The following is an 11,553-nucleotide window of genomic DNA, read 5'->3' as shown; positions in this document are numbered from 1 at the left end:
CTCCACCAGATTCACCTCAATTGCAAAACCGTCGCCGTTTCTGTGCATATTTCTAGTGTGCGTGTGTGTGTGTGCGCTGTGTGTGTGTGTGCGCTGTGTGTGTGTGTGTGTGTGTGTGTGTGTGTGTGTGTGTGTGTGTGTGTGTGTGTGTGTGTGTGTGTGTGTGTGTGTGTGTGGTGCGTGTGTGTGTGTGTGTGTGTGTGTGTGTGTGTGTTCAGAGCAGCCTCCCCAGCACCACTCCCTCCCTGCTCCTAGCCTCTCCTCTGAGGATCTCCAGGAATCCCAGTTTGGTCAGAAACTCCAGCCTCTGGCGGTCCGTAGGCTGCACCTCACAGAACACACCCTGGGAACCTGCACACACACACACACACCACACACACACACACACACACACACACACACACACACACACACACACACACACACACACACACACACACACACACACACACACACACACACACACACACACACACACACACACACACACAGGTTTCCACCCGACAGTCACCATGATGACATTTTAGTTGATGGTTCATTGTCATACAAATAATTTCGATTAACGATTTCATTTACGTTTTTGGCATTGAACATTGGAACATTGGCACAACGATTCCACAGGGCAGATATTACAAATGACTTAAATGTACAAAGAAATTACTGACATATTTTATAACTGTATACTTTTATAATTGTGATTATCTCAAATAATTGCGATTAAATGTACAACAAAATTACTGACATATTTTATAACTTTATACTTTTTCAACATGGAAACGATTATGATGATTATGCAAAAGATTAAGCAATGTGACAGGCCTATATACATACACACATACGCACGCATGCACACACGCCAACCAAAGGGGACACACAAAGGCACATTTATGCATCTGTCTCATGTTCTTCATAAATATTGAATGTCCAGCTTTCTTGCTCTCTCTCTCTCTACGCACGCATGTGCACACACACACATACACATGGAAATGCGTTTGCATTACTATACTTGTGAGGACCTCAACATTTTAGGACGGCAATTTTACAAATGCCTGATTCATAATTAGTTGGTCACGCACCGAAAATGGCCAATCTACAAGCTTACAACGCGTTGCAGCACAATGCATTGTGCGCTTGAAAGATATGATGTTTTCGGCATGTGACACTGGCACACGCAAGTATAAATAACTCACCCTAACAACCCTAACCCATAAACCTAACCTCTAAATGTCTAATCCTAACCCCAACCTGAACGTTTTCCTAATCGTAAATCTAACCCCCCCTAAATATATTATATTTTAACCATAAAACAACCTTTTATCTTGGGAGGACCAGGAAACAACTATGCCTACATCTGAAATTCTACTATACTTGTGGGGACATTTGGTCCTTACAAGCATAGTATTACAAGCACACACACACGCACGTGCATACACGCGCACACACACACGTGCGCGCACAGACCGCTCACCGTTGGCCTTCAGTGCGGTGAGGAGTGCTGTGAGCAGGGTGCGGCTGACGCTGACGTCCACCAGCTCGGGCAGAGCGTCCAGCCTCAGCTGGGAGGGGAAGTGGTAGAGCAGAGAGTCTGGGTACTCGCCCTGATCCTCCTCCATCATCTGGACCAAGTCCTGACCAATGGAATATGAGGCAGGCAGAACGGGGGGTAAAAAAATATGAAATAATGAGATTTGTGATAGTGAGAGAGAGAGACAGACAGACAGACAGACAGACAGACAGACAGACAGACAGACAGACAGACAGACAGACAGACAGACAGACAGACAGACAGACAGAGTGGAGGTGCTATCCATTGTGCTGAAGTTAGGAGCTGTCCATGGTGCTGAAGTTGTTCCAGTAGTAGCCTAATAGATGCCTTAACAGACAACGTCACACGGATAAGAACCAGTATGCGCGCGCAGGTCGGCAGCAAAAGAACCCCACCGCTCATAAGATGCAATGTGAAAGTGGTCACAGACTCACGTGTACAAAATACATCCCATCAAACTTTCAGATGCTGTTTTTCTTCCAGTATGGAGGAAGAATACTTAGGATTTTTCCTGTGATCTCTCGCTCTTGAAATATATATTCCTTGGTTCCTTGGTGTAAACAATAATAACAATTCAAAGCAGTTGCCCCCCAAACCCCCCCATCCAGTGGCTGTCATAAGAACGGAGGGAGCGCTCTATGATCACGGCACCAGAACCTGCTCTTGCTCGCGCAGCTGCAGCCCGTCACGCCTAATTTATGCTCCAAAACAACAGGTTTGGGGATTACATGAAACCTGTCACCTGTGCGTCCAAGTCTCAATGTTTGTAAAGAAATAATTGGTCTATGGGGTAGCACTGGAGTGACACAGTGTGCCAAGGCAAATATAACAGTAAACTGTTTAAAGAAGTTGCCATGGTTTTGCACTATTTCTATTTTTCATGTGTCTATGAGGTTGATAGAACTTCATTAAGCCCCCTGGTGGTGTTTTATGGTGTTTTATGTCTTCTCTGACTATTTTGAGTTTCTTCCTGGAGGCTGAAACCTTGAGGGTCAAACGTGCCAATAGAAAAACAGTGCTTTAATGACACAGTAGAAATATACCCTCCCCCTCAATATCATAACACAACAGGTGTGGGCATGAGGAGGAGGAGGGACTAGGTGAGAACCAGGTATACTTAATGAACTGGAGGCGTGTCTACATAAACACATCTTTTTAACACTTTCTGTACACTTTTTTTAAATAAATCTTCCTCCTAGTATTACCGTAATACCTGATGATCATGTTTTAGGGGGGGGAAAAAAATCACTGAAAATCACTGCACCCCGTCTTTAAATACTGTGAGCATACTTGCAGCAGCACACTGAAAGCCCCCCTCAGATACATTTTCATGTATTTTCAGAGTTGAGCTGGTACTTTGCAACACTCTGCACAACAGTTTTTTAGCAGACCCCTTTTAACTCATTCACTGCCATAGGATGTTAACCCTAGCCCAGACTGCCTTTTATTTTTTTTATTTTTTTTATTTTTTTGCACACAGAACCAGGAGATAACGTGATCCAAATATTTACTTCTCCATTCACTTCCTGGTTAAAGTATTTGGTAAATATTCTGTATCTCGACTCCTGTGTTTTATATGTATTTTTGGCGAGACATGCTATTTTCAACGGCGTATAAGAAGCGAACGGGAGGTTGTGATGATGACATTTCGTATTTTTCGCGGAAGCACAGTGAAACCCTCCGTGATTAGCAACCATCAGGGGATCGATCATACTGGAGATAAATATTCTGTGACTACTTGAAAGGTAAGAAAATCGAGAAGAATCGCTGGCAGTGGATGTTTGATGTATTTATGTATTCTGGCAGTGAATGAGTTAATAATTATTATCATTATATTATTGACAAGTGTAAAACAATTCCACTGACTGTAACGTGACAGCGGTATTATAAGCATGTGCACAACACAACCCTTCAAACATTGAAAACCCTTATGACTATGAATAGGTTTTTACCTGTGCGTTTGGGTGAGTGGCGCCCCCTCTGGGCGGATACTTGTCCCGCATGGCGGGCATCCAGGTGGCCAGGCATCGCTTGGTGAAGGAGCGGACGTCCAGGACGCCCAGGATGCAGCCACACACCCCCAGCTCGTCCTCCAGGACGAAGCTGTACTCGGGACACAAGGCCAGGCACGACCCGAGACATCTGATAAACATGGAACATAAAGACAGGTTGTGTGTAACTAACGCAGTGGTTCTCAAACGTTTTGATTTCAAGGAGCCCCAGTTTGGTACGCATTAACCCATTAAAACCGGGAAAGTGTCATTTTAGGTTTTAGCTACATATATATATCACAACACAAGTTCTTCAGAGAACTCTTAGGATTTAGAACAGTGGTTTAGAACAGTGGCTCTCAAAAATAGCAGATATAAAAGCTCTGTGCCGTGCTGCGAGCTTCTACCTCGGCTATTTTTGAACATTTTTGAAAAATGTTGAGAGTGAAAGAGTTTTTAATAATTTTGTTTTTTGAACCCAAATCTTCTCTTCTGGGGGTCCCTGGAACATTTTTTTTCAGATAGGGGTCCGCTGCCAAATACATTCTGGGGGTCCTTGGCACAAAAACGTTTGAGAGCTACTGATTTAGAAGGCATTTGTGGAATCGGTCTCAGGTCTTAATGGGTTAAGGCCATGGACACCCCTTTAACATTCGTACACTCTGGGAGTTTAATTGATTCCCATCTATCAATAATTTTTCTGGGGACCATTGGAACCCCCGGGGGTCCCTGGGCGACGACACTCAACACAACGCCGCAGTGACCTGGATGACAAATACAGAAACTAGCAAAAATGCAAACCAAACTCATTCTAAAGGAGGTCACATTTTCAGAGCTTTTGCCAGTGTTGCACCATGTGAGAGATTCTCGCAGAGGCACAACAAACAAAATACCCACTCCATTACCAGTTATTTAAAGCTGCAATTCCAGGATTTGAACCCAGGTACCCCGCGCAAGTGCCAAAAACGTGTTGGAGCAGAGGATAGATGTGAGCTTCATGCAATACCACAAGTCAAGAGAGACCAAATGTAACCATAATAGTTATGTTTGTTGTGGTTGGGCAATTAGACCCAAATTAAGCATGCAGGATACAAATGAAAAACAGCCGTGGGACAAACCATTTAGACATAATACACAAAATGATCAGGGAAAAAATGAAAGCTATAGCCATGGCTGAATGAATAAGAAATTAATAAGAAATGTTGGCAATTCTGCTCGATTTAGAAAAGAAACAGAAAATGGGTCTGAAAATCAAAAGCAGGAGGCTGGCCGCCTTTGCATTATTGAACATCAATCTCTGTCTCTATTAATAAGATATGAGTGGAAAGATTGCAGCTTTGGAGAGAACAAATTGGAACCACATAGTACAATCCCCAGTGTTCATTTAACTCTGAGTGTATCAATGTACCAAAAGGGGCACTGCTGCTGTTGTCAACCAATGAACTAGTTAAACCCTATAGACCAGGGTCCCCCAGGGGTCTATACTTGGCCCACTCTTTTTCCCCCTCTACAACAAATATCTTCACTGAAAATAGCAGATCTATTAAGGCAGCTCAAAATGCGACAGTTGTGAGCTGCCCTAGGGATCTGATATCTTCATCGTATTTTCACCCAATGTTTGCCTACTATGATATAAGAATAGGGAAGTTAGGGTTTGTGTGATTAATAAAGACCATGTTATCTTAAATGTACGCTAAGTAATTAGTTTTTGTTAAAATAAGTGTTAAATATATTCTGATATTACTCACTGCTATAGAGTGTATGTTCAGTAACAGGAGTCTCCCTGTCTCTCCTGCTCTTTAGTAAACAGAAAATGCATTTTCACATTGGGATACCAATTTGAGTCAGGATAACTCATACAGGATACAGGAATCAGGATAGACACGTGGAATTGGAAGTGATGAAACAAAGAAATGAGCAGATCAAAATTTGGCACTGGAACGCAATAACATTGAATATAATATTCAATTATTCAATACAGTATATACTGATAAATGGGTACTCTCTCCTGATTGGCTGAAATTGGCAACCCACCATGTATGTTCTGTTTATTAAAGAGCTGGAGAGACGGGGAGACTCCTATTACTGAAACAAACACTCTGTAACAATGAATACTCTCAGAGCTTTAACTTTTTAACAAAGAACTTTTTTGCATTAACCAAAAAATATCACTTACAATACCTTTAACACGTTAACTGCCAAGAACGTAGTACTACGGTCCGTTAAATCCAACTGTTAAGTGCCGAGACCGTAGTGCTACGGTCCGGGTGCTTTTTCCTTTTTTTCAATTTTTTTTTTTTTTTCCAATTTTCTACACGGACCATTTTCAGTGTAACACCACCGGAAGTCGGGACTATTTGCGATCCCGTTTTTTGTTTCCCGTCGGCCTCCATTCTAAGGCGCACACTAAAACTCCATTTTAGGGCCTTGTAGTTTTTTCTCCTCGCATTTCCCATGTTAACATAAACGGTCACAACTCAAACATAGCTGCCCCGTTTGACACGTGGTCTTTTGCAGTAGACGCAGCCAGATGTCGCGGATGTATGTAAACAAAGCAGAGTTCGCTTTTATGGATTTTAAAAAGGTATATGGCGACGTGAAAAAAACAAAAAACAACAAAAAAACCTTGGCACTGGTGAGTACATTCTGAGATTAGCCCTTGGCAGTGGATGTGTTAAATGGACACGCATTTTTACACACTCTGGGACAACTTCTAAACAAGTGTTTACTGTCCAAGACAGTAAGTCCTCTCTCTCCCTCCCATCTACAGATAGAGACTAATTGTCACCTGTCTCCTATGACATCAGGATGGGCTGCTCTGGACTCCTGGACACCCTGAGTCCTCAGGTGAAGCTGTCGAACCATCCGATACAACTCCACCTACACACACGCACACGCACACACACACACACACACACACACACACACACACACACACACACACACACACACACACGCAAATCAAAAAGGTTCTACAGTCAGCGTCTTGGAAAAAACGCAATCAGATTATGTGATCTTTAGAGGTAATTTAGCCTGACACTCCATTACTCAGTCTGAAAGCCCTCTCAGTCCAGCCGTTTTCTGAGATGGTGTGCGTGTGCGTGTGCGTGTGCGTGTGCGCATGTGCGCTCCATCCCACCTTGTCCTTGTTGTGGTAGGGTCTGACGTTGTACAGACGAGAGGTAGGGAAGAGAGGAGGGGGGTGAGTGAAGAGGTCACTGCTGCCACCTAAGGGTAGAAGCATCTACGCACACGCAGGCACGCACAAACACACACACACACACACACACACACACACACACACACACACACACACACACACACACACACACACACACACACACACACACACACACAGATCAGAGATCCGATGCTAGCGCCTCGTGTCTACCTACACGTAGCCTGGAAACCAGAAGAATCTGCCAGTGCAAAAAGCCAGCCAGCAGCAGATTAGGTCTGGCCCCGCTCGGTTGTGATTGGATTTCACTGCCCCCCTGAAGTTGTGGGGCACCAATCAGGGCCCAGTATGCAAATATGGGGCGGGTTTATCAGGCTTTTTTTTTTTATCCACCCCTTGGAAATGCAGGTTCCACAAAGACATTTCAGACTAATATACACAGTGATATTAGTATGGCCATGCCAGTCTAGTGTTGTAGTTGTTTACATTGAGTTTAGGTGGTTAACTACTGAAAAATGCTGCTGGTGTATATACTATATCAAGATCATCATGCACGTGCACATACGCTGACGTTCTTTTTTTTTGCTCTTTTGTGATACTTTGTACTTTGTACTTTTACTCAAGTACATTTTGAATACGGGTCTTCTACTTGTAACAGAGTATATCTTCATTGCATTATTGATACTTTTAAGTAAAACATGTGAGTACTTCTTCCATTATGTACACACACACAGACACACAAAACATACACCCTACCTGCACTTCCCCAGACACGCCCCCTTTGAACACCCAGGGTTCAGAGTCCACGCCCAGTAGATCCGCCCCCGTGGCCGTTCCACACCCTGTCATGAGAGAAGGACCACATGTCATACACATGATGAACTATCAACATATGTTAATAACAATAAAGATGACATGGGGGCTACATTGACATAGGGGGGGATGTGCTGCATACTGTAGTAATATATACATTGATTTAATTATGAGTGTAGAAATTGACCCATAAGGGTCCTTCTCCTGTATCCACTTGCTAATGCAGTGGTTCCCGCTGCATTTTTTAGTGGCATTTCTTTGATTTGTTTTTCTTTTATGTATGAAGTTCTTTTGAAAAATGTTTGACTTATACTGTATATTTAAACAAATTAGGAAACAAAAAAATAGGTGTTTATTCACAACCCATAAAAATGGTTCTGTGACCCAAAAATTGGTCCCAATCCATTGTTTAGGAAACACTGTCCTAATGCATCTAAAACTGTGGCTCCTTGAAATGAAAAATGAGTCACTGGTACACTTTCGATATAGGACTAGGCCGGACACACCAGGATTCTGATCTCCTGTTCACATCTTGTGGTCAGCAGAGATACTCTGTGGCCAAACAACAGCGAGAATAATGGCTCCTCTTTGTCTCCAAGGAAGAGAAGAGGAGCCACCAAGGAAAGAGAATATGAGAACGGACAAAAGGACGTCGGCTTAAGTCAACGCCACATGGAGCCCCCACTCCTGAGCGTAAAGCATGCAAATGTCCAATCGATCAAGATCAAAATGGACGAGTTGAGCGGATTGTGAGATTATGATCTCTCCGAGACAATCATTTTACAATCACAATTTAGGCATTTAGCAGAAACTCTTATACGAGATCGGAATAATTGTTCTGCAATTATTTGCATGACAATAGGCTCTATTCACAGCAGCCATATTATGAAGACATTCACAGGTGTTACCAATGATACTAATGAAGGCTCTGTTCCATTCTAGTCAAACAGAGTCAGGGTGCTGATATTGTGCATGTTGGCCCACTGGAAACACTCTGTTACACCAGTGGGTCTACAGTTGGGGTCCAGGGACCTTCATGGGCTTCCAAATGGCCCCTTACAGGTGTGTAATGTTATGGGGGTCGTGGAAACAACTGTGCTACACTAAATGGAACAGAGCCTTCATTAGTATCATTGGTAACACCTGTGAAGGAAGTGATAATATGGCTGCTGTGCATAGAGCCTATTCATAGTCAACAAAAATGGTATGATGTTGACGGTCCGTAGAAACCAATGGGGCTCGCTTTGTTTGTCCATTATATCTTTACAGTTTATGGTGCATACTGGCACTGCCCCATCCAGTGCTACCATATGGCCATCAATGAAAAAGGAAAACGGATTTAGAGGTATACCCACACAGTGAATATGAACTTATATGAATAGCTAAAAATGGTCTTGTAAAGGAGGTATTTCTGGACTTTGTGTGACTGTGGGAGACCTGAAAGGTCGACGCTCTACTCACAGTGGAAGCAGTTCTTCCAAGAGCCAAAGGTGGCGCCGTCACTCATTATACGTCCATCTGACACCAGGAAGAGAATGGAGGGGAAGGAGAGAGGAAGATACAAGGTTGTTATAGCAATATAACGGCATCGTAACACTCCATGTACATATGATGTCGTGCTTGTCGGGCAGAAACCTTGAATCTCCATATCTTATCTTGTTATGTTTTTGTTTTTTCATAAATGAATGCCCTATGTTATACTTCATTGTATGACAGTGTGGCACAAAATAAATAAAAAATAGCAGATCTACAAGCTCACAATGCATTTCACCACAATGCATTGTGAGCTTGTAGATTTGCTATCTTTGCTACCTTTGAAAATGTATGATTATTTTTGTATAACAATTTTGGCTTATAATTACATGCATAAAACAAGGACACCAGGTTGAAAGTGTGTATGCGGGTTTCATAAATATTTAACCTACGGTAAGTAACAAGAGCATGTGACTAAATAATAATTACATTAGATTGACTAAGTTTGGATATAGATGTACAATGTTTCCATCTGACAGCTACAATATGCTAGCTATGGTTTTCTACAGTGGTAGTAAGTAAGTACTAAGTACTCAAGTATTGTAGTAGTAGTAGTATTATTATTATTATTACAATTTTGAGGCATTTTTACTTTGTTCAGTATTTAAAATGTTCAATACTTTTACTTCTACCCCACTACATCTCAGAGGAAAACGTTGTACTTTTACTCTACCACAATTATATAAAAAAGTTTAGTTGCTAGTTACTTTGTAGACTTTGACAGTCCTATATATTTCGGCCATTTGAAAATAGCAGATCTACAAGGTCACAGTGCGTTTTCTAAAGATTTTGAATACATTTTGAAAACTTTTAAAATGGGACACAATGGGACACAAGTGAGTGCTTTTACTTTTGGTACTTTAAGTATATGTTGATGCCGATACGTTGTACTTTTACTCAAGTACATTTTTAATACGGGACTTCTACTTGTAACAGAGTATAGCTTCATTGCATTATTGATACTTTTAAGTAAAACATGTGAGTACTTCTTACATTATTGGTTTTCTCTTGCTGTTTTATCAGCAAAATATCGTAGCCAGCTAAAGGGGGTACTTGGGCTACAGTACAGCACTTGAGTACATGTGCTTAGTTTACAGAACTCACCCAGCCAGCAGATGAAGGCCTTGGCCAGCAGTGCCGTGTTTCTCAGGTCCCACACGTAAGGGTAAAGGTCATACAGCACGGCCCTGTTGGCCCCTCCCACCACGGTGCAGTGCAGCTCCGCTATGTCCTCACACAGAGACAGAAACCTACAGGCACGACCTCGCCACTCGTCCACCTAGAGAGACACACGCAGGGTCAGAACACGCACGCACACACACACACACACACACACACACACACACACACACACACACACACACACACACACACACACACACACACACACACACACACACACACACACACACACACGTGTCATGACTTTTCATTTATACAGTGTGGCTTAAAGCAACACTTCAACGGCAACTTTGTACTGTAGCTCAGCGGTTCTCAACCTTTTCAGGCTGTGAAACCCCCAAAATAATCACTGGTGACCCCCCAAAATAATCATATTTGAACTGGGGACCCCCCAAAATAATCATATTTGAACTGGGGACCCCCCAACCCTGACAAGCACTTGGAGTTGAGGCATAACATTTCGTTTAACTCAGTTCCACAGATAGATATTGTGAAAATAGCCTATCTACAAGCACACAACACCGTCGCAAGCGCGTTGTGTGCAACATTTTTCCCTCTTTCTTAGGTATGTGACAATTTCGGCAAAATAATAATAACATTAATCCAGTAAATGGCAAAGACAAAAATGCAAAGGAGTAACGGTGCCTATTCGCAGCAGGCCAATAATAACTGTAGGGGAAGGGCAGGTGGGAGAAATATGTCTATGAACACAAACACTAAACATTAGGCATATAGCGATTTATCGTAAATCGATTAAAATCAATACAAACTGGTGACAATTTGAATCGATTTAATAAAAAAATGTAGCAGAGGGCGCAAAAAAAAGAGAAGAAAGTACAGGAACTTTGTAAGAGAAAAAAAATGGCTTTGTGTAAGAGAAATAATTGAAAATAGGATTTTTCTGGAAAATAATTTTGTGTTTAAAAAATTGTGAAAAAATCGTATTGTGAACCTAGTACCATGATTCGAATTGTATAGTGAGTTGAGTGAACTGTTACATGCCTACTAAACCTACATACATACAGTACTGTGTACATACATACATACATACATACTGTACATACTATATCGTCGCTGTCGGGCAGAAACCTAAAAACCTTTTGTGTTTTTTCGTAAATTAATGCCTCCTGGATCACACTACAGCGTCAGACAAAAGTATCAAAAGACGCAGATCCGCAAGCTCCAAGCGCGAAGTGACGCGTATCTACTGTACACATGTACACCTGCACGCACACAGACACGCACATGTGTGTTATGGCTGGTGAATTAATATTCGAATATCGAATATTCCTCGAATATGGGGAAAAGAA

The 11,553-nt window shown here is 42.2% G+C and overlaps 1 protein-coding gene across 1 annotated transcript in view; it reads right to left on the bottom strand.

The window, feature by feature from the left end:
• Nucleotides 1–214: 214 nt before the first annotated feature.
• Nucleotides 215–11,553, bottom strand: part of LOC311034512 (protein O-GlcNAcase) — a gene marked incomplete at both ends in the record, with an annotated part of 37,274 nt that continues 25,935 nt past the window's right edge. Inside the window, 8 exons of the mRNA XM_084042391.1 lie at nt 215–351; nt 1,469–1,628; nt 3,499–3,688; nt 6,326–6,417; nt 6,677–6,781; nt 7,472–7,557; nt 8,990–9,046; nt 10,166–10,340. Coding sequence (XP_083898517.1) covers nt 215–351; nt 1,469–1,628; nt 3,499–3,688; nt 6,326–6,417; nt 6,677–6,781; nt 7,472–7,557; nt 8,990–9,046; nt 10,166–10,340 — 1,002 coding nt within the window. The remainder of the gene's footprint in view (nt 352–1,468; nt 1,629–3,498; nt 3,689–6,325; nt 6,418–6,676; nt 6,782–7,471; nt 7,558–8,989; nt 9,047–10,165; nt 10,341–11,553) is intronic.

The sequence above is a fragment of the Gymnoscopelus microlampas genome, assembly GCF_963454915.1.
Source record: "Gymnoscopelus microlampas genome assembly, chromosome: 19".
NCBI lineage: Eukaryota > Metazoa > Chordata > Actinopteri > Myctophiformes > Myctophidae > Gymnoscopelus > Gymnoscopelus microlampas.
The sequence above is the reverse complement of the archived record's forward strand: the minus strand, read 5'-3'. Positions and strand labels throughout refer to the sequence as shown.